Source organism: Halichoerus grypus, chromosome 8 (assembly GCF_964656455.1).
Source record: "Halichoerus grypus chromosome 8, mHalGry1.hap1.1, whole genome shotgun sequence".
In the NCBI taxonomy this organism is placed as follows: Eukaryota; Metazoa; Chordata; class Mammalia; order Carnivora; family Phocidae; genus Halichoerus; species Halichoerus grypus.
The window spans coordinates 112,889,255-112,917,070 of NC_135719.1; the positions used below are offsets into that span (position 1 = coordinate 112,889,255).

The following is a 27,816-nucleotide window of genomic DNA, read 5'->3' on the forward strand; positions in this document are numbered from 1 at the left end:
TGTATGCCAAAATCTCATTCAGGAACTGAGTTTTAATTATTCTGATTTTATTTTCTATTCTAGTAATCCAGATTAGGATTTAGAAGGTCTTTCTGTATAAATGTTAAGTGTTGCTTCCTATAAAGAAAATATTTTTTAAATATTCCAGGATCTGTAATTAAATTAAAAATCACACAGTACCAGTTTATCATAATTTTTGCTTTAATGAATTTCTAGTATCTGTGCTACAATTCTTTTATCCTTAAAATATTAGAAAATACCCATACTAGAAATAACCTTTTCAGGAATCTGATATTCTTGCTACTTATCAGATTGCCCTCATAATCTTTTTCCTTGTGTACCTTTGTTTATGACATTCCTACTTGATTGGTGTATCTTTTTAATTCTCCTTGGCTTAGCTAAATTTTTAAAATTGTAATTGAAGCTCAGGCCAATATTTCTCAAAGTAGTTTAAATAGAACACTATATACATGAACTGTTACTAGATATTGTGGGAGAGATGGGCTCCCTGTTCAAGTAAGTTTGGAAAATTCAAATGATACATTTTAAGCAGGTTTGCAATGGTGGTGTTTTTTTAATTTCAAAGATGTCTCAAAGTCTTCAGTTTGCTGATAGCCACTGTGACTCTTCAAGGTGACAGTCTAGTGTGTTATTTCTCAAACTTCTTTGACCATGGATCCCCTTTTAAGAAACATTATATAAGGCAAATAATTCTGTATCCTTCAGCCTTTCTTTTAATATCCCATTAAAATAATTCAAATCACCATCTAAGTGTCCTCCCACATACTTCTAAGGTATCTTGAGGGAATTCAAGTATGAACATTCTTTTCATACTTCTCGATGTGCTTTCACTTCTTTTTTCGATTACTCTTGCCTCATTTTGACTCTTGTACCTGCTATTTTATCTCTGCTTTTCTCTCCTAGTAGGAACTAGCTTCTCTTTCCTGATAGTGAAGGAAGTTAAAATGTAGCATAATACAGGGAGCAAATTAAAATTGGATTTCTGGCTTGTTAAAATTCTCTAACCGTTTCCTTTTCTGTTACAGAAACCCAGCCATGTTTCTTCCTCAGGCCCATCCTGTTCCTATTTTGCTTTGGGACATACTGCTCTAGGCAAAATCTTCTCTGAGCCAATAATACTATCAATAAATGCTGTTATTTATTCCATATTTAAAAAAATTTAAGGTATTTTCTAAACATTTAAAAACTAAGAATAAAGAGTTTATGAGTTTACTGTTTGGGTGGGGCAGGATATGCAGGAAGAGGTTTTCAAAAACAGTAAATACTCCCAACTTTCCTTTTAAACAGCAGCGTTTAATGTTTTCTTTTAATTTTAATCATCTTATTTAAGCTCTACCATTAATGTATTATATTCCTCTCTATGCCAAGGTATTTTACTAAATATTACGGAGAATTGGAAATGTCTCAAGATTTGGCCCCTGCCCACAAATAACTTATTGGTAGAGAAAAGACATACATATGAAAAAAAATAACACGTGAAGAGGTGAACAATACAAGAAATGCCCTATGTTGATTAATGTTACAAGATGAGTAGTTTGAACAAGCAATGTTTGATATGCAGAGAGAAGAGAGTGTTCTGGGAATTTTCAGAAAGAATTAGACTCAATCTTGAAAGTTGACCAAGAATACCAATTAGGAAAGGGAAGAAAGGACATCCTAGGCAAAGGAGAGGGCATGAGCAGAAGCACCCATAAGGAAAAGGGCAGGATGTTTTTGCAGGACATGGGGCTGAGAATTCTAGAGATTATTTGGTAATTTGAAGAGGTATCAAAACGTTCTATGTAAAATACACAGTACTTGCAGGGCTGTCATGTTAAGTAAAACCTGTGACTTGTTCTGTGTAGAACTAAGACCAATGGCCGGAAGATAAAAAATGGTAAGTGTTTACCCTAACAGTGTAACAAGAGATGCTCTAAGGTAGTAATTCTTAATGGTGACCCCCAAACCTTTTGTGATGCCTGGAAGCTCTCTCTAGGACTGATATTGGTTGGGTAGAACTGACTTATAGGAAGACTGTTTTAAACTGAAGAAAGAACAGGAAGGAAGGGAGGGAAGGAGGGAGGGGGAGGAAGGGAGGGAAAAAAAGAAAAAGACTTAAGATGGCTTTAAATTTATGCGTGTATGGTAAAATACATATAATGTTTACTATCTTAACCATTTTTAAGCATATAGTTCAGTGGTATTAAATACATTCACATTATTGTGCAGTCATCACCATCATTCATCCCTGTGATTCTTTTCATCTTGTGAAACGTTATGCCCATTAAACAGTAACTCCCATTCTCTTTCCTCAGCCCATGGCAACCACCATTCAACTTTCTATGATTTTGACAACTCTAAGTACCTTGTGTTAGTGAAATTATGCGTATTTGTCTTATTGTGACTGAGTTATTTTGCTTAACATAAGTTCTTTAAGGTTCATCCATGTTATAGCATATTGCAGGATTTCCTTCCTTTTTAAGGTTGAAAAAATATCCATTGTATGTATATACCACATTTTGTTTATCCATACATCCTTTGGTGGACATTTGGGTTGCTTCCATGTTTTAGTTATTGTGAATAATGTTGTTGTGAACATGAATTACAAATATCTTTGATACCCTGCTTTCAGTTCTTTGGGGTGTATAGCCAGAGATAAAAAAACCTAGATCATACAGTAATCTGATTTTTAATTTTTTGAGGAACCACCATACTGTTTTCCACACAGCTATACCATTTGATACTTCCACCAACAGTGCACAAGGGTTCCAGTTTTCCATATCCTCACCAATACTTGTTGTTTTCTGTTTTTCTGATAGTAGCCATCCACATAGGTGTGAAGTGGTATTTTGTTACAGTTTTGATTTGCATTTCTCTAATGATTAGTGGTGTTGAGCATCTTTTCATGTGTTTATTGCCATTTGTATATCTTCTTTGGACAAATGTCTATTCGAGTCCTTTGCCAATTTTTGAATTGTTTGTTTGGTTGTTAAGTCTTAGGAGTTCTCTGTATATTATGGATAGCGATCCCTTATCAGATAGATATACGATATGCAGATATTTTCTCCCATTCTGTGAGTTGCCTTTTCACTCTGTTGATAGTGTCTTTGATGCACACAATTTTTAAATTTTCATGAAGTCTAATTTGTCTGTTTTCCTTTTGTAACCCTTGTACCTTTGGTGTCATATCCAAGAAGTCACTGCCAAATCCAGTATTGGAAGCTTTTGTCCTATGTTTTCTTCTAAGAGCTTTATTGTTTTAGGTCTTACCTTAGACATTTTGAGTTAATTTTTGTGTTTGATGTTAAGGGTCTAATTTCATTCTTTTGCATATGGATACTCAGTTTTCCTGGCACCATTTATTGCAAAGACCATCCTTTCCCCCATTGAATGGTCTTGGTACCCTTGTCAAATATTTTACCATACATATGAGGATTTATTTCTGGGTTCTCTATTTCATTGGCCTTTGTGTCTTGCTTTATGAAGATAGCTTTAAACTTAATTTTTCTTTTCCAGCCCAGTATATGATCCCTGAGTAATACTTTGTTAGCTATCTTGTATCAGGCAAATGTGTTTTCAGAATAAACTACTGAGTATATCCCAGGAAAAGGAAAAGTTGAAGAGAAGAGAATCTATGTTATCTGATATTTAGATTTTTTTTTTAAAGATTTTATTTATTTATTTGACAGAGAGAGACACAGCGAGAGAGGGAACACAAGCAGGGGGAGTGGGAGAGAGAGAAGCAGGCTTCCCGTGGAGCAGGGAGCCCGATGCGGGGCTCAATCCCAGGGCCCTGGGATCATGACCCGAGCCGAAGGCATACACTTCATGACTGAGCCACCCAGGCGCCCCTTGATACTTAGATTTTTAAAGAATATTTTATTTTTTTTAAAGTAATCTCTACACCCAAAGTGGGGCTCAAACTCATGACCCTGAGATCAAGAGTCACATGCTCTACTGACTGAGCCAGCCTGGCACCCCAATACTTAGATTTTTGTGGCCTTTAAATGAAAATAATCTAGACTACAGCACATACAGGTCCTATTATTGTTTCATGTTTTCCTAGTTTGGGTAGATTTTGGAAACTGATAACAGGGAAAGTAAAAATTGAATCAAAAAGTGGTTTGCTTATGGTAACATAGCTAATAATAAGCATTTAGTCAGACACCTGGAGTCTTTTGATTTCCAGTTTATTGTTCTTTCTACTGCATATTGAGCTGCCAATGGCTTTTTATTGAAATGTTACTATTTTAGCAGGATTTGACTTTTAAATTCTCAGAAAACCCTAAGTTTACTCTAATTGCTAAATGGTGTGACTAAGTATTTCTATTTCTTTTTCCACTTCTATTTTCATTCCAAGTCAAGGGAATTAAAGAGAATGTCCTCATTTTATAGAGCAGGGTTTGGCCAGCTATGGCCCACAGGCTGAATCTGACCCACAGGTTCAGGTAAAAATACCATAAAGCTTTACTGGAACACAACTACTCCTACTATTCATTTATTTATGTATTATCTGTGGCTGCTTTTCTGCTATGACAGCAGAATTGAATCATTGTAGCTGAGATCATATTGTCCACAAAGCCTAAAATATTTACTCTTCAGCCCCTATAGAAAAATTTTGCTCAACCTTAATAATAGAGGAAAAATTTAAAAACAAACATCAAAAACTCTTAGGAAACAATTAGTTAAACCACTGGCAGATTTGAGTTGAGAGCACTGGCTTTTTGAACTTTTCTTTGACTTTAAAATCTAAAAATGTTAGTTAATTTAAGATCTAATCCTAAATATTAAGTTCTAGATAAATTAATAATTAATATGAATCTTTTTCAAGTAAAAAACAACTTCACAATTATTTGTTTAGTGCCACGTGTGCATCAGGCAATGGGAGGAGCTAGAGACGTGAAGTTCTAAACCCTGCCCTTGAAGGAATTAAGGAGAGAAAAATAGAAATGTGCCCCCCCATCTTTTAAGTATGACATTGTCAAGTAATGACTTTTTTCTTTTGCTTAGAGACTGCTATGTTCCAGAAGAGGATGTGACTTTCAGAATAATCCTGAATGAGAAGGATGAGTCCAGATGTGCCTCTGCTGAATGATTACAAACAGGACTTCTTTCTGAAGCGCTTTCCGCAGACTGTTCTTGGAGGCCCTCGATTCAAATTAGGCTATTGTGCCCCTCCTTACATATATGTTAATCAAATTATCCTTTTTCTGATGCCATGGGTTTGGGGTGGACTAGGAACACTCTTGTATCAGTTGGGCATTTTGGAAGACTATTACACAGCAGCGCTTTCAGGTGGACTAATGCTTTTCGCTGCATTTATCATCCAGTTCACAAGTTTATATGCCCGAAACCAATCGGTGACGGTAGAAAGAATGCTAACCACAGATATCTTAGCAGAGGAAGATGAACATGACTTTACAAGTTGTGCTGGTACTGAGACTATCAAATTTCTAATTCCTGGCAAGAAATATATAGCCAATACAGTTCTTCATTCTTTTCTTGCTGGGTTAATGTGTGGTCTTGGAACATGGTATCTGCTCCCGAAGAGAATATCCCTGCTGTATGGCAGCACAGGAGGCACTGTTCTACTGTTCGTCTTTGGATGGATGACATTATGTATAGGAGAATATTCATTAATTGTAAACACAGCTGCAGAGACTGCGACTTTCCAACCCCAGGATACTTATGAAATCACTCCTCTTATGAGACCTCTTTATATTTTTTCCTTTGTTTCTGTAGATCTTGCACACAGGTAATAAGCTATTAGATACTTTATAACTTGCTTTATTTTTAAGCATTCATAGTATGAGCTCTCCTTAGTATTAAAAAAACGAATCTATGAATTGAAAGTCATCAAGACCAAACCATTGGATGATAGGTTGTTCTGATGATTAATCTCTTAGGAGTAATCTCTGTTAAACATTCATACTAAAGCAGTAATTAAACCTTATTGAAGAGTAAAAAGAAAACCCTTTATAAGGTAAGATAAATAAGCAAAATTTCAATTCTGTGTTTCACTTTCAATGACAAGCTATGAATCTATAAGCTAGCCTGGCTGAGACCTATGAAAAGAGATGGAACTTTCCTATGAGGGTCTAATGAAGAATTTGAAATTTATACACATAAATATTATGTACAGATTGAGTGAATTTAAGATGAATAACTTATTTCTAATTTTGTAGCAACTATATAGAAGGAATATTAATTTTTTTGATTTGCTATAGTAGAAAAATAGAAAATAGAGTTTTTAAACAAAATTGTTTACCAAACTGTTTACAAAATTGTTGGATAACCCCCTTTGCTTACCTTTTCTAAATCTGACTTTTATTTCTCTGTTTCTATAGATTACAGCTTTCTCTTTCACAGGTTCGTGTCCAGGTAGAAATGTATAGGCATGTAATGAACTGAATATTCATGTCCCCCCTCAAATTCATATGTTAAAGCCCATACCCCAGTGTGTTGGTGTTTGGAGATGGGATCTTTGGGAGGTAGTTAGGAAAATGAGGGTGAGACCCTGATCTGATGGGATTAGTGCTCTTTCAAGAAGAGACACCAGAGAGCTTGATCTCTCTCTTTCTCCACTATATGAGGATACAGTGAGAAGGCTGCTGTCTGCAAACCAGGAAGAGAGTTCTCAGCAGAACCTGACCATGCTGGCACGCTGATCTTGGACTTCCAGCCTCCAGAATAATTTCTGTTGTATCAGCCACCCAGTCTGGTATTTTATTATGGCAGCCCAAGCTGATTAAGATAGATTTTGATACCAAGAGGTGGGTTGCTCCTATAACAGATACCTAAAAATGTGGAAGTGGCTTTGAAATTGGGTAATGGATAAAGGCTGGAAGAGTTTTGAGGTGCATGCTAGAAATACGGACTTAAAGGCATTTCTGGTGAGGTCTTAGAAATGAGAACCTGTTACTGAAAACTGGAGGAAAGGTGATTCTTGTTATCAAGTGGCACAAAACTTGGCTGAGCCGCTTTCTAATGTTTTGTGGAAAGTAGAACTTGAGAGTGATGTAATTGGATATAGAGGTGAGGAGATTTCTAAGCAAGTGGTTCAAAGAACAGCTTGATTCCTCCTGACTGCTTATACAAAAGGAGAGATGAGTTGAAGAAGGAATTGATAAGCAAAAATGAACCAGAACTTGAAGGTTTCGAACATTTTTGGCCTATCCATATTGCAAAAAAAATGAGAAAGCATGTTCTGAAGTGAGCACCAAGAATGTGACTGGACTACCACTAAATAAAGAGTTTATGGGGTTGTATGACGAAAAATACTGCCAATTTCAACGAAAAGGGTCAGAGACAAGATGAAATGAACTAAGGCTGTTAGACTTTTTAGATTTGACAGGAAAAATGACCCCAAAAGTGATTCAGAGATTGTCAGGGCTACTTCCTTGGTTTCAACAAATTAAAATCTGGAAGACTTGGGGCTGGTATTGCCCTACAGAGCCTTGGGGGTGGGACCCCCACCTAGAGCTGTTTGGGTGATTATTATTGGCCTGGAGGGCAGAGTATGAAACCAAAGAGGATTCTTTCCCAGCCTTGCGATCTAATGGAATTTGCCTTGGTACATTTTGGACTTCTTTGTAGCATGTCACCCCTTCCTTCTTTCCTGTTTCTCCCTTCTGGAATAAGAATGTCCATTCTGGGGCTGCCCCACCATTTTATTTTGGAAGCACATAAATTATCTGATTTCACAGGTTCACAGCTGGAGAGGGATTTTACCTCAGGATCCGGTGTACCTCGAGTGTCACCTGTATCTGATTTAGATGGTAGTTAGACAAACTGGACTTTAGAGTTGATGCTGGAATTTGTTCAGACTGTTGGGATGGGATGCATGTATTTTGCATGTAAGAAGAACATGAATTTGGGAGACTGGGGTAGAATGTTAAGGAATAAATGTATGTGCCCCCTCAAAATTCATATGTTGAGGCCCTAATCCCCAATGTGATGGTATTTGGAGATGGGGGTCTTTGAGAGGTAGTTGGGTCATCAGGGTGGTCCTATTCTAATGGGATTGGTGCCCTTATAAGAAGAGAGACCAGAGAGCTTGATCTCTCTCTTTCTCCACCATGTGAGGATTCAGTGAGAAGTTGACTGTCTGCAAGCCTTGAAGAGTGTTCTCATCAGAACCCAACCATGGTGGCACTCTGATCTTCCTGCCTCTAGAACTATGAGAAATAAATTTCTATTGTTTAAGCCACCTGGTCTGTGGTATTTTGTTATGGCAGCCTAAAATAAGACATTTAAAAATACTTAGCCAGTTTTTGTACTGAAACTGACCTATTCTTTTTTTTTTTTTTTTTTAAGATTTTATTTATTTATTTGACAGAGACACAGCAAGAGAGGGAACACAATCAGGGGGAGTGGGAGAGGGAGAAGCAGGCTTCCTGCTGAGCAGGGAGCCTGATGTGGAGCTCAATCCCAGGACCCTGGGATCATGACCTGAGCCGAAGGCAGACGCTTAAGGACTGAGCCACCCAGGCGCCCCTGAAACTGACCTATTCTTAAGGGGCCATTTGCTATTCCTTAAATCTTAATTTCTTCTAGTTGTGCTACATTTATGGGGCAGAGGACACTATAATATCCTTGTTGTTCTTCACCTAATCAAATATGTAAGGGGAGAATTAGTTTATGGGAAATTCAATTATAATGGGTTTGTTAGTACCACTACCATTTACTAGTCGTAAAGTATACTACAGTTAAATACTTGGTTTTGAAAAGTTACCAGTAAATTTGAGTATATATATATATATATATATATATATATATATATATACACACACACACATTCATCCCCTTCTAAAAGATTTGAGTTTGTAAGATTATTTTCAGAATTTTGATTCTTGAGTTATTTTTGAAATCAGAAATTATATACCTGCTATAATACATCTTTGCATTTAAAATGATGCCCTAGGTTCTTTAATTTTAAAAAAATCTGTTAACTTAGAATTTGGTTACCTTGACTTTCTGTATTACTCATTTCTAAATGAAAGAACATTAATTTTTTTTACTGATTCGAGTTGAATTTAATATACAGTTTTAATGTTTACAGTTTGATCATTACAAAGAGTTTTCTTTTTCAACTAAAAGGAGAAGACAAAAGCAAGCCCAAATCTATTTTTATAGAAAAAGATGACATGTTTGTGCAGAACAATTACCTCCCACTTGACTTACAATGTACTATATGTTGGCCAATTGAATTTAAATTAAAAAAAAAGTTTGGTCAACAAAATAAGAATCAAGATGATCTTTATGTAGTAGGTATGATACTGCAAATATATGTGAAATGTATGCACTGTTTAAGTTTGGACAGTTGTCAAATATATCAAATTGTGTCTTAATTTTATTTCAGAGAACATAAAAGTTGAAGAGACAAGCCTCACAGTATAATAATTTCTCTTTCCCCATTCTTTATTTTACCCAGTTCACTTGTGTGTTAAGAATTTTAAATGACTTTTCTGTGTATTTTCACTAAAGACAGGTGTTAAACCTATAAGTGCTTAGTTCATAGACTCTCAGGAATTGTTTCAATGAATGATGCATATTTATGTCATCTTAGCCACAATAAACATTTTTTTTTCTGGGCATGTGGATTTCTGGGCATGTGGATCTTAGTGAGTATACAGATTTGGAATGTTTTTATGGTTGTTAGATTCAAACAAAGTTTTTTTCTTGAGAGCTTAGATATTTTGCCCTAGAAAATTCATGTTACATTATCAGAAATAGAATTCAAACATATTTTCCATATAAAAGACTTAACCACAATAATCATATTATTTGACCCTGAGTCATACAGGAAAGTGATCAAAATGTTTGGTTGCTTAAATTACATAGGCTTGTATTTGTGTGTGATATTCTTGTATATAAATAGATTTTCTATGTCATTACTTAAAAAGATTTGGGGAGGTTTAATCGAATTTGGGTAAAATATTTCTTGAGTATACATTATTTTTACACAAATTATACTATCCTTGAATATATTAGAAAGAGAAATGTTAACAGTCTTTAACAAAAATAATTGTAGATCTGCATGTTTTCCTTGACCTTCCTGCAGTTTACTGTGTGTGGTTTGATTTTCCGCTTTGGTGCTTGAGTATTTTCTTCCCAGAATGAAATGTATTTTAAAACTACATTACAAAAAATATTGTCCTCTAATTTAGCATCACATTGTTAACCTTGTATTCATTAATTCTCTGCTTATAAAAATTTGAAGGAGATACATTATGAGACAGTGCATTAGCTGACATAGTCCTGATACCTGTATGAGCAAACACATCATGTCATTATTATATCCATAGTTGCTATACATTTGCTTCTGGGCTGTTAGCATACACTCAAGTGGGTAATTATTACAGGAGGTGCCTTCTCCTTGACTTTGATTCCTAACAGCTCAGGTATTCAAGTATAATTATGTTACAAGTTTTGAGATTTAGTTTTCTCTTTTGCAAGTTATCTTTGGAACATTGTAAGTATTAGGACATTACTGGTTTCCAGACAAAGTGTGTGGTTAGCTTTATTCCAAAAAAATTAGTAATATATTGATAGTGCTTATTCTTCTATGCTTTAAGTTTTTATTAAATTATTTAAAACCATATAATACTATATTTAACTGGTAAATGCTATACCAAGAACCAATTTTTCCACTTTATAGAAGCCATCTCTAATTTATGAGATTGTATTTTACAGGTTTGTATTCTCAAATCCATACCATTATTTATATAAAATAAAAACAGTATTATAAATGGCTAGTTAAGTTCCCAGGCTAACCCACAGAGACATACTCATAACCTAATGTTGCTTACTTCTGATACGAATTATACTGACTTCAAATTCTGGGACCTGGGGTTAAGACAGTATGGGCGGGGAGAGGATATAGTAGGAGAACAAGAAGAGGTCTCTTTGCTAGCTACTAATAGTAAGAACATCAAGAAGGCTTTGGCTTTCCCAGAGTCACTTACAATTTTAAATTAGAAAATTTTAAACTTTGAAGAATCATTGGTAGAATTTCAGCCAATGTAGTTTAGACAATTAAGGGTGAAATATTTTTACTCTGGGCTCAGTTCAGTTTTACAAATCCCTAAATTCAATTTTATTCAGTAAATTGCTTTTAATTACTTCTTCCTTCTTTCCACATTTGAATCCACATATTTTCTAAGTGCTAATCTCATACACAATTGAGTAGGGGTAGTTGGTGATAAGAGGGAAGGACAATGGTCACAATTTATAAATGTTGATCTTTTGCAGTTTGGGACTAGGATCTTTTTGTAAATGTTCCTTTGTTTCAGGGAGTGGGTTGCATGTGTTGTTTTGTTTTCCCTGGGAAGATACTCTTCTGAATATTATTTGGTATGATTTAAATGTTTCCTTTTTCTTACAGGTTTATGGTAAATATACCAGCTCTAGAACAAGTGAATCAGATTTTACACATCTTGTTTATATTTCTACCCTTTCTGTGGGCACTCGGGACTCTGCCCCCACCTGATGCACTTTTCTTATGGGCAATGGAGCAGGTTTTAGAGTTTGGCCTTGGAGGCTCATCTATGTCAACGCACCTACGGTAATTATTTTAAGTATTAAAGTTCTGCATAACTTATTCTTAAAGTGCAATTTTCCGTTTTGAGCAAATCTTTCTTTTTCTCTGCAGGTTATTACTAATGTTCATCATTTCTGCTGGAACAGCTGTAACATCATATTTCATTCCCAGCACTATTGGTGTGGTTCTTTTCATGACGGGACTTGGGTTCTTACTGAGTCTTAACCTAAGTGACGTGGGTCTTGCCTTCAAACACAGTGTGACTAGACACAGAGTTGGAACCAAATCTAAGCCTTTACCCAGTGATTCAGAAAAACAGTTTACTTGGAAGGAGTGCCTTTTCTACATCATCATATTAGTCTTGGCTCTCATAGAAACTAGTTTGCTGCATCATTTTGCTGGTTTCTCACAGATTTCCAAAAACAGTCCTCAGGCTATTGTTGGCTATGTTTTGATGATACTGCTTATAATACTGTGGATACTTAGAGAAATTCAAAGTGTCTGTATCTTTGGAATTTTCCGAAACCCTTTCTATCCGAAGGATGTGCAAACTGTGACTTTATTCTTAGAGAAGCAAACAAGGCTTGTGAAGATTGGTGTTGTCAGACGGATTTTGCTAAATCTAGGTAAGAACATAAAATCTACTAACTTTGTGTTATATCTAGGAAGTATGTAAAACTATTGAATTCCCATATTTTTGCAATGTATAGCATACAGGCATTTACTCTTTTATGTTTTGGTTTGTTTATTATTTTTTTCAGTTAACTGCTTAAATGTGCTCATAAAAATCATATTAGCCAAAGTAAAATATGGTAGAAGAAGTTACTTTGCCTTAATGAGTCTATTTTTTGTGTTTGTCCTAGTGTCACCCTTTGCTATGATAGCATTTCTTTCATTGGACAGTTCCTTACAAGGGCTCCACTCTGTGTCTGTCTCCATTGGATTCACGAGAGCTTTTAGAATGGTAATCCTAATAAGCACTTAATAGTGTTTTTGTACTGCTAAGTTGAATTGCAGTTTTGCTTATCCTAACAGTTTACTTAAATTTGTCAAATTCTACCTGATAATTTGTGTACTGCAGGTGTGGCAGAATACAGAAAATGCTTTATTGGAGACAGTCATTGTATCAGTAGTACACTTGTTGATCTCTAGTACAGATGTGTGGTGGAACAGAAGCCTGGATACGGGAATCAGACTCTTACTGGTAAGCATATGTTTTGTTAGCTTTATTGAGATGTATTTCACATACCATAAAATCATCCACTTACACAGTTCAGTAGTAGACAGAATTTTACTGCCATCACCACAGTCTAATTTTAGACCATTTTCAACATCCCAAAAAGAAACCTCACGCACATCAATGTCCTTCCCTGTTTCCACTCTCCATCCCACCCACCCCCCACTCCAGCCCCAGCAACCATTAATATACTTTTGGTTTCTCTGGTTGATTTATTTATCAGATGATGGGTTTTTAGGTTGTTTTTACTTTTTGATTATTATGAATAATGCTGCTATGAACATTTGTGTACATGTTTTGGACATTTGTTTTTTGGACATACGGTTTCATTTCTCTTAACTATATCTACCTAGGACTGGAATTTCAGTTCATAGTAAGTCTATGTTAACACCTCACGGTACTGCCAAACATTTTTCCAGAGTGGTTGTACCATTTTACATTCCCACCAGCAATGTCTGAGGATTTCTCTACATCCGTACCAATACTTGTTATTATCTAACTTTTTCATTATACTCATTCTGGTGGGTGTGAACTGCTATCTCATTGTAATTTTGATTTGCATTCCTTAAATGCTAATTAATCATCTTTTCATAAATTTATTGGCCATTTGTGTATGTTTTTTGGAGAAATGTCTATTCAGATCCTTTGTCCATTTTATGTGGCTTGCCCTTTTATTGTTGAGTTTAAGAGTTGCTATATATTCTGGATACAAGTTCCTTGACATATATATGATAAACAGAAATTTTCTCCCATTCTGTATGCTGTCTTTCTCCTTCTTGGTAATATCCTCTGAAGCAAAAACAGTTTTTAATTTTGCTGAAGTTCAATTTATCTCTTTTTTCTTTCACTGCTTGAATTGTTGGGGTCATGTCTAATAAACACTGCCTATTCCCAAATCATAAAGATTTACTGTGTTTTCTTCTAAGAGTTTTACAGTTAAAACTGTAACTACTACATTTGGGTCTATGATCTACTTTGAGTTTATTTTTGTATGTGATATGAGGTAGGTTTCCAAATCCATTCTTTTATATATGGATATACAATGGTCCCAACACCATTTATTGAAAGAACTACCCTTCCCTCGATGACTTTTCTTGGCACCCTGTTCAAAAATCAAATGACAGATGTGAGAGTTTATTTCTGGACTCTCAGTTCTTTTCCATTTATCTATATGTCTGTCCTTATGCCAGTACTATCCTATCTTTATTACTATACTTTGTAGTAGGTTTTGAAATCAGGAAGTATGTCTTCCAACTTTGTTCTTCTTTTTTAACATTGTTTTGACTCTTTCAGTGCCTCTCTATTACAATGTAAATATTAGTTTTAGCTTTTGAGTTTGTGCAAGAAGGCATCTGAAACTTTGATAGAGATTACCTCAAATGTGTAGATCAATTTGGGGAGTATTGCCATCTTAAAAATATTAATTGTTCCTATCCATCAATATGACATGTCTTTATATTTTTTTTAAGATCTTTATTTCAATAATGTTTTGTAGTTTTCAGTGTTACAAGTCTTACGCTTTTATTAAATTTTTCCTAAGTATATTATTCTTTTTGATATTATAAATGGAATTGTTTTCTTGATTCACTTTTTGGCTTGTTTATTGCTAGAGTATAGAATACAATTGATTTTTTAAAATAGTAATCTTGTGTCCTAAAACCTCACTTCTATTAGTTCTGGTAGATTATTAGTAGATTTTTTTAAGACATTCTGTGTATAAAATCACATCATCTGCAAATTAGAGATAGTAGAGATATTTTTATTTCTTCCTTTTCAATCTAGATGTCTTTCCTCTCTTTTTCTTACCTACTTACCCTGGCCTGAACCTCCAGTATAATGCTGAATAGAAGAGTGGACATCTTAAAGGAAAGCAGTCAGTCTTTCTCCATTAAGTTGATGTCAGTCTTTTACCATTAGATATGATATCAGCTATTGTAGATGTTCTTTTTTTTTAAGAAGGTTTTTTATTTATGTATTTGTCAGAGAGAGAGAGAGAGAGAGCACAAGCCAGGGGAGCAGCAGGCAGAGGGAGAAGCATGTTCCCCCCTTAGCAGGGAGCCCAGTGTGGGACTCGATCCCAGGACCCTGGGATCATGACCTGAGCCAAAGGCAGAGGCTTAACCGACTGAGCCACCCAGGTGTCCCTATTGTGGATGTTCTTTATCAGGTTGAAGAAGTTCCCTTCTATTTCTGGTTAGTCTTTTTATCATGAAGGGTGTTGGATTTTTGTCTGATGTATTTTCTATGTCTATTGAAATGGTCATGTGGTTTTTGTCCTTTAATCTGTTAACATGGTATAATACATTGATTTCTGGTTGTTAAACCAACCTTGCATTCTAGAACTAAATCCCATTTGGTCATGGTGTACAATCCTGCTTATGTGTTACAAGATTTGGCTGGCTGGTATTTTTGTGTGATTGATATTTATATGTATCTGTAGCTTTCTTTTCTTGTCATGTCTTTGGTTTAGATATAAAAATAGCCCTGACCTCATAAAATGAGTTAGGAATTTCATACTAATTATTCTTAAATGTTTGATCATATTTCGTATGTACCTTAAATATTTTGTGGTATGTAGTATTTTGTAATATGGAAGCCATCTGAGCCTCAGCTTTTCTCTGTGAGTAGTTTTTAAATTACAAATTCAATTTCTTTTTACAGGTCTGTTTAGTTTTTCTATTTCTTCTTGAGTTGCTTTATGTTTTTCAAGGAACTTGTTGGTTTCATCTAAGTGATCAAATTTATCAGCATACAGTCATATTATTCTCTTATAATCCTTCTAATTTTCTTCTGTTAAGATTGGTGGTATAAAGTTATCTCTTTCATTCCTGACTTTAGTAATTTGAGTCTTCTCTGTTTTATTCTTGGTCATTGTAGCTAGAGGTTTCTCCATTTTATTGATCTCAAAAAAAACCCAGCTTTTGGTCTCATTGATTTTCTCTATTGTTTTTATATTCTCTATTTTATTAATTTCTGCCCTAATCTTTATTATTTCCTCCCTTCTGCATACTTGAGGTTCAGTTTGTGCTTTGTTTTCTAGTTTCTCTGGTTTCCTGAGGTGGAAGATTAGGTTATTGATTTAAGATCTTTTTTCTATATAGGCATTTAAAGGTAGCTATAAATTGCCCTCTGAGCACTGTTTTAGCTGAATCACAAGTTTTGGTATGTTGTGTTTTTGTTTCATTCATCTCAAAATGTTTTCTCATTTTTTTGTGTGATGTCTTCTTTGACCCATTGGTTATTTAACAATGTGTCTTTTAATTTCTTTTTTGGTAAGATTTTATTTTTAAGTAATCTCTACACCTAACATGGAGCTCAAACTTACAACCCCAAGATACTCTACCAACTGAGTCAGCCAGGCACCCCAGCAATGTGTCTTTTAATTTCAAGATTCCTTTATTATTTTTTATTTCTGTTGTTGATTTAATTCTGTTTTGGTTAAAGAACATACTTTGCATGATATGTATGAACATACTTATATGATTTCAGTCTATTAAGATCTGTCTTATGACCTCTGTTTCTTAATCTATAAAATACTTTCTAAAATAAGGATGAATTAAGGATAGTTAACTATTTACCACTTCTGGTTCTCATGACCTAACAAGCATATAATGCAAAAGTTAGTCAGCCTTAAGATATCCTAGTACTCTGTTGGTTCTCTTTGGCATTACTTTTTTTCTAAGAGAGCCCAAACTTTTAAAAATGTAGACTCATTTATTACTTGTGAGGTTGGAGAAAATTATAACAAAGAATCTCATATAAGGGCTATTTCCTCAAAAATATTGCAGCAATAATAAAATTATACAGTTTTCCTTATATGATCTTGAAAATTCATGAAGTCTTTCAGAATTAAAAAAATCATTTTTACATCTCTACAGGTTGGTATCATGCGTGATCGTCTGATTCAGTTCATCTCTAAGCTGCAGTTTGCTGTGACCATACTTTTGGCATCATTGACTGAGAAAAAACGTCGAAAGTCAACCACCACTTTATGTATACTCAACATTGTCTTCTCTCCATTCGTGCTGGTTTTCATCATTTTCTCTACGCTGCTCTCCTCTCCCTTACTCCCCCTCTTCACCCTTCCTTTGTTCTTGGTGGGCTTTCCCCGACCTGTTCGGATTTGGCCGGGAGCAGTGGGCGCCACAGCCTGCGTGTGTGCAGACACAGTGTACTATGCCCACATGGTCCCAAGTCTGACCGCTGCGCTGCAGGCTGCAATGGCCACTGGGAGTTTAGGTAAGTAAATGGGTTGTGCTTAAAAAATCCTCACGAATACATTTAAAATACAAAAAAGTGAATATACAGAAGAAATCTTTTGATCCAACCATTATATAGATTCTAATACTTTGATAGATGGCAGAAGGACTATGAAATAGAAGTATCTCTCTTGCTTCTTATTTTGAGGTAAATAAAGTCATAAAAATAGTAAGGGGAAGTTTCATTAAGGTGATTGGACATTTTTTAAAGAAGATTTTCTTGAATAAAATCAGGTTATAGTCCCACCACTGAACCATGAAAACACCTTATTCTCCCCAAATTTCCATGAATTTATAGTGAGTTCACTGCAAGTAGATGCAATGGCTTAGGTCCATAAATAGTAAAAATTAGCTTTATATAATATCAGATTGAAGGGCTTAAGGGAGTTTGTTCGTATCTTATTAGGTACCGTATAGCAACCTAAGCAGTCTGACAAGAGTACAGGGCAAGGTAACAAAAGCTGTGGTCAATGATCAGTAGCCTCCCAAAATGAAGTACTATGCAAGTATCAGCAAGAAAATATTTTTTTTTTATGAGGATGAACTAATTTTATAAGTCAATGCTTTCATTGTATGCTAACTACAAATTCAACTATATTGTACTTCTTGAGGTTGGTTTTAAATAATGCCCAAGCTGATGACAGTAGTATGTTGTCTCCTACCATATGCCTTAGCCCTTGAAACTTGTTTTAGAATACCCAGTGACATCTTGGCAAACCGATTCCAGGTAGAATAGCAATTTCAAATTAGAATTTTAATGAAATGCTTACTTGGATTGAACTTTTCTGATTATCTCTTTGTTATCTAAATGTGTGAGGTAATTTAGGAAAAACTTTGTAGTACAAATTTTTTAATGAATAATCATTTTTATTTGTCATAGAAAATATTCTACACTTTTAATCTTTTCATCCAGTTCTAATTAATGTTTATTATATAATACTATGTCACTTGTAAAAATACCTGTGAGGTTTGACTCATATCTAAAGTAATAAATACCTGAGGAAGAAATTATACTTTATTATCAAATCAATTACACTCAGCCAAGAAGTGTGTTATGAAGTATCCCTGGGGGGGAAAAAAACAATGAGATAACATTTCACACATATCTGGTTGGCAGAAATGTAAAAGTCTGACATTACCAAGTATTGGCTAGGGTATGAGGAACAGGAACTTTTCACACCCTGCTGGAAGGGAATATAAATTTGTATAATAAATACACCTTGAAGAGTAAACTAATAGACTGTAGTAAAGGTGTACGTATCCCATGGCCTAGGGATTCAGTTTTAGATTCCATAATTCTAATTAGATTCTAATTCTAGAGAAACTTTTGCACATGTGTTTTGGGGGTCCCCAAGCCCATAGGTCCAGGTTTGATGATTCACTAAGAGGACTTGTAGAGCTCAATATACATTTGTACTTGTGGCTACGATTTATTATAGTGAAAGGACGCAGAACAAAATCAATGAAGAGAAAAATTACGTGGGGTAAAACATGGCGCAAACTTCCAGATGTCCTCTTCCAATGGAATCACACAGAACATGCTTAATTCCCCAGCCACACATTGTCACAACATGTGTGATATGGTGGCTACCAGAGAAGTTTATTTGAGACTCAGTGCCTAGGGCTTTTATTGGGGCATGGTCACGTAGGCACCCTCTGCCTAGCGTGTACCAAGATTCCAGACTCCTAGAAGGAAAGCAGCTGTTCAGTATAAACTGTATTGTTTGTACAAACTGTTTAGACACAATGAGACTTTTATCAGGAAGGGTGGTGAGAATTCTTCCGAAACTCAAGTTCCCAGATGCCAGCCATCAACCAACTTTGCAAACAGGACTTTTAAAGGGTAGCAGTCAGTTCTGCTATGCTAACTCTTTACTGTACAGCATGTTGTCTAAGCAGACTTGTACAAAGGTAATCCCTGCAGTATTATGTAAAACAGAAAAAAATTTGGCAATATATGGAATGTGCTTATTAACGAGAAATGAATATTCAAATTTAGCTGTAATCATACAGTGAATTCTCAACTGTAGGTACGAGTGACTTGAGCTATTTGCAGTCAACATGCGCAGATCTCAGAGATGTAATGTTGAGAGAAAACTAATTTTTTAAAGTTTTTGTATAGTGTGGTAGTAGCATTTTATGTAAATTTTTAGTACACAAAACATTTTTATATGTGTGTTCATAAAAAATGTCCAAAATGCTTTAAATAAATAATTTGAAGTTGGCTTTTGTACATTTTTTACATTTAGTACTTTTATACTTTTCCTACTGTATTTAGGATTTTATATAGCAGGTTCTAATTTGTTGTTTCTCTGGAAAATATATCCTTGAATTTTTATGTAGTATTACTATAGATTTTCTCTTTTAACTGTTCCTATTCCTGTAAAGAGCTTAATTTAATGCCCCCTGATATGCAATGAATAATTGTTTGTATTCTTGACATAGCGAATAAAAGTAGCTATGAATCAGTTCCAAGTGTCTTATCAGTTTTGAAGATTCACATGGCAAAATAAAACAAGCTTGAATATTACTTACTTTTTTTTTTTTCTAATTTGTTTTAGGTCTCCTCTTACCTGGGTCTCATTACTTGGGCCGTTTTCAGGATCGTTTAATATGGATAATGATTCTAGAATGTGGTTATACTTACTGCTGTATTAACATTAAGGTCAATGTACATTTGAAACTTCTCTAGTATTTTTATAGCACATGTGTAAAGTTTTACCTGTTATAGACACATCATACACTTAAGAGCTCAACTTAAGAGTATCAATTAATTACCTGTGAAAACACCTAGGGATTTTTAAAGTGTATTTCAGGTATTGATAGGTAGACTAGTGTTGATTGTATAATAGAGCATAGTAACAAAATGTACCTGCCCCCTTTTTGTCCAGGCTTGTTCTTTATATCCTTATCTAGTTGTGCATCTCAAAAGTGTGACTCAGTAATATTTTTTCACTCCTATATCACATAAGCATTCTCAACTTAATAAAAAAACCTCTTCTGATCCTTACTACCGTACCTGCTACACCATGTCTTTCTCCTCTTTTTAAAGCAAGATGCCTTAATAGAATTGCTTATAATCGAATCTCAAATTTCATTTCTCTCATTTTCTCTTCAACTTACTCTGTTTTTGACCCTGTTGCCTATTACTGTACCAAAACTACTCTTGTCAACGTCTCTAATAACTATCACATTGCCAAATCCAATGATCAGTTCTCAGACCTGGTCTTATTTGACCTGTTTGCAGCATTTGACACAGTGCCTTCTTTTAGCTTGTTTCATGGGTCAGTCCTTGTCAGTGTCCTTTGATGGCTCCTTCTCTTTTCCTTGACCTCTTTTTTTTTTCTTTAAGATTTTATTTATTAGAAAGAGAGAGAGCACGATAAAGGGGGAGAGGGAGAAGCAGCCTCCCCACTGAGCAGGGAGCTAGAATCGGGGCTCAATCCCAGGACCCTGGGATCATGACCTGAGCCCAAGGCAGACGCTTAACCGACTGAGCCACCCAAGCGTTCCTTTTTTCCTTGACCTCTTAACATCAGACTACCCCAGAGCCTAGCAGTCCTTGGTGACAACTCCATCCTTCTGGTTGTTCAGCCCCAAAACATTTGGGCTTTAGTTCAGTGATAGTTCACTCCTGTTTACCTTCATACCCCATATGCAGTCCAACAAGAAATCCTGTTGGCTCTGTCTTTAAGCCATATCCTATATCCCACCACTTCTCACCACCCTGCTATTAGCTATCTTTATCTCTTTCCTGGGTAATTGCAATACCGCCTAATTGGTCTCCCTGCTTCTTTCTACCTGTGCCTCCCTATAGTCTGTTCTCAACTAGAGTGATCTTTAGTATCTAACTCATTTCATGTCACTTCTCTACTCAAAACCCTACAATGGACCTCTTTTTAAATTCAGAGTAAAAGCCAAGGCCCTAAATGGTCAGGCTCTCTATCTCCTCTTGGCTTCATCTACTGCTTGAATCCTCTCACTCTACTCCAGCCTACTGGCTATTCTCTCTACCTGGAATGCTCTTCCTTCACATAACCATACAGCTAACTCCCTTACCACCTTCAAGTCTTTGCTCAAATGTTACCTCAGGAAATCTACTATTGCTATCCTATTTAAAATTGTATTCCCACTCCCATTCTGGCACTCCCAGTCCTCCTTGGCTTGCTTTACTTTTTCTATTTTTCTAGCACTTATACCTTCTAACAAACTATATAATTTACTTATTTTCGTTGTTGAATGTCTGTGTCCCTTTACTCTATAATGTAATTGTCACAAGGGCAGGGATCTCTGAAGGGATATATCCTAAGCCCCTGGAACAGTGTCTGGCACATAATAGGCCCTTGATAAATATTTGTTGAATGAATAGTGGTGAATGAATGAATTTTTTGTCTTAGCACAGATGGGATAAAATTGCTGGTGACTAATAAGCTTTTTCTTTAGCCCAGTGGTTCTCAAAATTCAGTTCTCCAGATTAGGAATATTAACATCTCCTGGAGCTTATTAGAAATGGACAATCTTGGGTACCACCTCAGACCTTCTGAATCAGAAACTAGAGGAGGGCCCAGCAACCTATGTTTTAACTACCCTCCAGTGATTCTGACTCACCTAAAGTTTGAGAACCTGGTCTAACCTGTATAAGTAAGAGAAGGCAAAATCTCATGCAAAATATTGAGGGCATAATAAAAAAAAAAAAAATGTTTAAAAAATATTGAGGGCATTTTCATTGCTTCATTTAGGCTCTATTTTTAAAATGGTATGTTTTATAATGCCTAATAATGTGGGTCCTTTACTGATCTTTTGTGCTCTATTATATGTGTAAAGATACACTTTTTGATGGCAGTCCTTTTTTCTTTTCATTTTTTTGGACACAAGGTGGCTTAGCAGTACCATCTTACCATCATTTATATGTTATGTGCTTTAAAGTTTACAAAGCACTTTTTAAAAAATTATTTATTTATTTTTTAAATTTTATTATGTTATTTTAGTCACCATACATCATTAGTTTTTGATGTGGTGATCCACGATCCATTGTTTATTTATTTATTTTTAGAGAGAGATTGTGAGGGGGGAGGGGCAGAGGGAGAGGTAGAGAGAATGTGAAGCAGGCTCCATGCTCAGTGCAGAGCTGGATGTGAGGCTTGATCTCACAACCCTGGAATCTTGACCTGAGCCAAAATCAAGAGTCCGATACTTAACTGACTGAGCCACCCAGGCACCCCAACAAAGCACTTTTATTACTTAAACCTTCACAACCCTATGTGCTAGGATTAGTTTTCTTTGAAAGAGAAAAGGAATCTCAGGATAAGTGATCTACTCAAGATTGTGTGCAAACACCTGGTAAAGAAAGCCATGATTTAAAAATGGCTTCTGATGTTCACATTCCATGTTCTTTCTCTGGATCCTAATACAACCTGACAGCAATGTCTTTTATTAAAGACACTGGTAATTTTGTAAAAATGTATAAGTAAACAATGATAGCAATAATAATAGTAAACAGTGATCTGATGCATCCTCTTCAAGTGATTCCTTATAAAGAAGTAATAAAAATGTGTTTAAAATTCACATAAAAACACATTCAGGGGTGCCTGGGTGATGCAGTCGGTTGCATATCAGACTCTTGGTTTCGTCTCAGGTCATGATCTCAGGGTCATGGGATTGAGCCCCGCATCGGGCTCCGCACTGGGCACAGAGTCTGCTTGGGACTCTCTCCCTCTCCTACCCCTACCCCCCTCAAATAAATGGATATATCTTTAAAAAACAAATAAAAACACATTCATGGTATTCATTCTATTAACATGTATTTGTTGCATACCAGTACTCTGTCAAGGACTGGCTTAGGCACTGCAGACATAGTAGTAACCAAAAGAGAGCTGCTTTATGGAATTTACATTATAGTTGGAGGAGACAGACAGTAACCAAATACATAAATCTGTATGATGATAATGTTATTATAATTAAAAAACTGGAACAAGAAAATGATTGAATAAATTATGGCATATCCATACAGTATAATAATGCTGTCATATAAAGTAGGATACAAAACTACTGTATATGCTACATAATTCCAATTTTGCCTTTGCCCTCCAAAAAAATTTTATATTTAAAACAGTTTTGCGGGACACCAGGGTGGCTCAGTCAGTTAAGCATCTGCCTTCAGCTGGGGTCATGATCTCAGGGTCCTGGGATCAGGCCCTGCCTCAGGCTCCCTGCTAAGCGGGAGCCTGCTTCTTTCTCCCTCTCCCTCTGCCACCCTCCCTGCTTGTGCTCTCTCACTCTCTCTCCCTCTGTCTCTGTCAAATAAATAAATAAAATCTTAAAAAAAAAAGTTTTTTGTAAGTGTGATTCAACCTTCACTATACATATAGTCTTTCAAAATTATGGTCATAGCCAATTAAATTGTTTTGCCAATTTCTAGTGGCAGGTCTATAATTTCTTTTAAGATAGCATAATTTTTCATCTCTGTATGCAGCATCAAATGTGTTAAAGTGCCAGTAAGTTTGAGTAAAGGTGTAGCTCTTCAGTTAAAGAAATTTTTTTGCATTTTCCATATTTTCATTATGAGAATCCAATCCATGGGTATATACAAAAGTAGTTGCTTTTCTGTGTGTAATAAGTGATCATAAGCTCAAGGACCTCTTATTTCTTCTTTAGGGGTTAGAATTGCAAGAGACATCCTGTCATACTGCTGAAGCTCAAAGAGTTGATGAAGTTTTTCAAAGTGCCTTTGAACAAGAATATTCAAGAATATGTTCTATTAATGAACACTTTGGAAATGTCTTGACACCCTGTACTGTTTTGCCAGTAAAACTCTATTCTGATGCCAGGAATGTTCTATCTGGCATAATCGATTCTCATGATAATTTAAAAGAATTTAAAGGTGACCTTATTAAAGTACTTGTGTGGATACTCGTCCAATACTGTTCCAGAAAGCCCAGCGTGCAGGAGGTTGTTCACAAAACTGAAAATAAAGGGAAAGCATCTCTAATAATCCTGCCTGCTTTGAATGCTTCACCACAAACCCAATCCCCAGAAGACACAGATAGTTTAAATTCAGAAATTTTGGATGATTGGTCTGATGATAATGTTTTTGGTGATGAGCCAACTATCAGAAAAGAAAAAGAAGAAAAAGATCAATTAAAAGTTGTATCAGGTATAAATTTGCCTATTCCAGGATCAGTAGAATCACAGGGGGTTGGTGATCATTCTATAGGCACAGTTCCTGAAAACAGTCTTTACAAGTCAGTTATATTGGGATACCCTGTTGTTGACAAAGGAAAACAAAAAGATGTGGCATATATCCCTCTCGTGGAATTCAGTTGTTCTCATTCTCACTTGTTAAGCTTACCTGAAGAGTGGACATCTAACTGTTTGCCTAATTCCAAAATGAGGGAGATGAGCTCATTATTTCCAGAAGAGTGGTACCAGTTTGTTTTAAGGCAGTTGGAATGTTTTCATTCAGAACAAAATGCTTCAAATGTACTGGAAGAAATTGCAAAGGACAAAGTTTTAAAAGACTTTTATGTTCATGCAGTAATGACTTGTTATTTTAGTTTATTTGGAGTAGACAATATGGTTCCCAGTCCTGGTCATATATTGAGAGTTTACAGTGGTGTTTTGCCTTGGTCTCTTGCCTTGGATTGGCTCACAGAAAAGCCAGAACTGTTCCAGCTAGCACTAAAAGCTTTCAGGTAATTCATTTTGATTATACATAAACTATGACTGACAGAAAAATATTGATTTTTTTTAACCTAGAAGGAGATACATCTTCATTTCTAACTACAGAAAATAATCACTTTCCTAAAAATGAAAAAAAAAATGCTTAGTGTGTACTGTGATTATATCAGGAGTACATTTTAATTTCTACTTCCTTTTTGTTTATGTGGAGAACCTATTTTTCATATGGCTTATTGGATTTCTTCACTTTCACTTCACTCCATCATTTCTCCCTGATCTTTTTATCTGAAATATGTATGATTTTAGTGCAATGTCTTAAAAATATCGATTGAACAAACTATTCATCTATAAAGTTGATTTTATAAATTTTATTAAAAATTCTAAAGTTCTTTGTTTCTCCATTTTCAAGGTATACTCTGAAACTAATGATTGATAAAGCAAGCTTAGGTCCAATAGAAGACTTTAAAGAGCTGATTAACTGCCTTGAAGAATATGAAACTGACTGGTACATTGGTTTGGTATCTGATGAAAAGTGGAAGGAAGCAATTTTACAAGAAAAACCATACTTGTTTTCTCTGGGATATGACCCTAATATGGTAAGGTTAAAAATGTGTTTTTAAACATTTTCATATATTGACCTTAAAGAACTAAAGTATTTGAACTAAGTGTAAGTGATAGAACATTCTGGATATATTAATCGTATCATTAAGGCATTTTGTGACTTTATGGCCAACAGAGTACAATCCTAGAATGACTGATTATTTACTTTTGCAAACCTAATATGAGCTAATTAAAAATGTGTAGCCATTGTGCAGTAACTGACCTATAAGATAACCAAGTAAACTTAATTTTCTATAACATCTTTGATTGAATGGATTATATTCCTATGCCAAATTTGAGTCATGAATTATCACTTTGGATTTGACTCCTAGAAGAAAAATTATAAGTGGCAAAATATTCCTTTTGCTGATATCAGTGTTTTATCTGAAGCAAATCTGACCTGTGAAAATTCAGAGACTCCAAATAGGGAATAGCTTTTTTTTTTTTTTAAAGAAATTAGTAGCTGTTCTCATTACGTTTAAACTGTCATCAGGTGTGCACAATGTGATTCAATGTTACACGCTCATTGTAGGTTTCATATCTGGCATTGCAGCTCCATAGATGTGCTCCCCATCAAAAATAATGAAAGTTGGTTTTAAAAAACAACCATTTAGGGCGCCTGGGTGGCTCAGTTGGTTAAGCGACTGCCTTCGGCTCAGGTCATGATCCTGGAGTCCCTGGATCGAGTCCCACATCGGGCTCCCTGCTCTGCAGGGAGTCTGCTTCTCCCTCTGACCCTCCCCCCTCTCATGTGCTGTCTCTCTCATTCTCTCTCTCTCAAATAAATAAATAAAATCTTTAAAAAAAAAAAAAAACAACCATTTAAAGACTTGGAAATGGTCCTAAGGGCATATGCAAATGAAGAAACATTTATTCAAAAGTTTCAACTAAAACCCAGGAAGAATAGTGAGAGACTATTCCTTCCCAACTCAACAAGACAGAAACTCCTCAGACTGATCTAAACAAGAAGAGTCTCCTCTCATTTCAGCTCCTAGTTGGAAGACTGTTTTCCTGGGAGAGTCAGGGCTTCACATTTCTTATCTTACCTCCAGCTACCTCTTCTGAGGCTGGGTTCTGGGTATGTGTAGTTAAGAGATGAGAATTCCTTTCTGGCCAACCCATCTCTTTGGATAGAGGCTTTACCCTGGACTTGGTGCCACTGAGAATAATGGGGCCCTGGCCACCCTCACCTCCTTGGAAGGTGGAGGTTCCACACTGGGAGAGGCAAGCCAAGAAGACCTGAGGTTGCTGCTCCCCTTCTACCTCCTAAAGCAGAGGTGTCTCTCGGAGAGAAGCATGCCATTGTCTCACCCCCAGATACGGAGCTCTGGCTAAGACATTTTGCCCAGCGGGGGAAGCAGACCGTTAAAAACAGAGGGAGAACTCTAAATGTCTCCCAAAGGAAATTATTTTACTTGCAACAGTGTGGATACATTGACACCTAAGATGCTCTCAAAAACAATGGAGCTTGTGGTAAAGAGTAATTAAGGGGCTACTGGTAAATTTGTTAGAGACATAAACTAAACTGTAAGCTGAATAGGTAAATAGAACCAGGGAAAGAAACAGTAAAGAAGAGCCCTCCTGGGGTCAAAAAATGTGCCCACGTTTAATTGGATCAGTCTATGAAACAATTCACTTCCCAGGTCATTGTTGAAAACATAAAGCAACCACCTGGCAATCATTGGAGCTTAGCAGCTGGGTGTGAGCAATTAATAGATGAAGAGAGCCCTGCTAAAACCACCGCCATCTCATGGTAACTGTGGACATTCACAAGGCTGCAGTCCCTGAGGAACCAAAATCAAAGGCTTCACACTTGTGGGGGAAGTAGGGATTAACTTCACTAAAGTCATCCAGCCACTTACTAAACTAATAAGCAAATAAATAACAAGCCCTGGGGTGGGGGAGGGGAGGGGTCAATGCTCAGAATTGTGGTGGTGTTATATAAAATGTCCAGTATTGAACACAAATTATAGGACATAAAAAGAAACAGGAAAGTCAGACCCAAACACCAGGGGGGGGGAAATTGCCTATGAGTGACTAGATGTCAGGTTTAACAAAGATTTCAAAGTAGCCATTAAAAAATGTTCAAAGGACTGAAAGAAACCATGCTTAGGGGTGCCTGGGTGGTTCAGTCGTTGGGCGTCTGCCTTGGGCTCGGGTCATGGTCCCAGGGTCCTGGGATGGAGCCCTGCATCAGGCTCCCTGCTCTGTGAGAAGCCTGCTTCTCCCTCTCCCCCTCCCCCTGCTTGTGTTCCCTCTCTCTCTGTGTCTCTCTCTGTCAAATAAATAAATAAAATCTTAAAAAAAAAAAAAGAAAGAAACCATGCTTAAAGAAGAAAACAAAGTGGATATAGAAGGAAAATACCTCAATAATAAGGTCACATATGACAGCCCACAGCCAACATCATACTCAATGGTGAAAAGCTGAAAGCTTTTCCTGTATGATTAGGAACAAGACAAGGATGCCACTCTTGCCACTTTTATTCAACATAGTATTGTAA

General features: G+C 35.9%; 1 protein-coding gene across 2 annotated transcripts in view; it reads left to right on the forward strand.

Moving 5' to 3' along the window:
- The window catches only part of PCNX4 (pecanex 4), a 41,208-nt gene that overhangs the window by 6,175 nt on the left and 7,217 nt on the right, over positions 1-27,816 (forward strand). For both annotated transcript variants that reach the window (XM_036099583.2, XM_036099584.2), the window contains exons 2-10: positions 5,011-5,755; positions 11,387-11,566; positions 11,654-12,168; positions 12,406-12,506; positions 12,624-12,746; positions 16,658-17,018; positions 19,600-19,703; positions 23,693-24,729; positions 25,125-25,311. In XM_036099583.2, coding sequence (XP_035955476.2) covers positions 5,058-5,755; positions 11,387-11,566; positions 11,654-12,168; positions 12,406-12,506; positions 12,624-12,746; positions 16,658-17,018; positions 19,600-19,703; positions 23,693-24,729; positions 25,125-25,311 — 3,306 coding nt within the window. In that variant the 5' untranslated portion in view covers positions 5,011-5,057. The remainder of the gene's footprint in view (positions 1-5,010; positions 5,756-11,386; positions 11,567-11,653; positions 12,169-12,405; positions 12,507-12,623; positions 12,747-16,657; positions 17,019-19,599; positions 19,704-23,692; positions 24,730-25,124; positions 25,312-27,816) is intronic.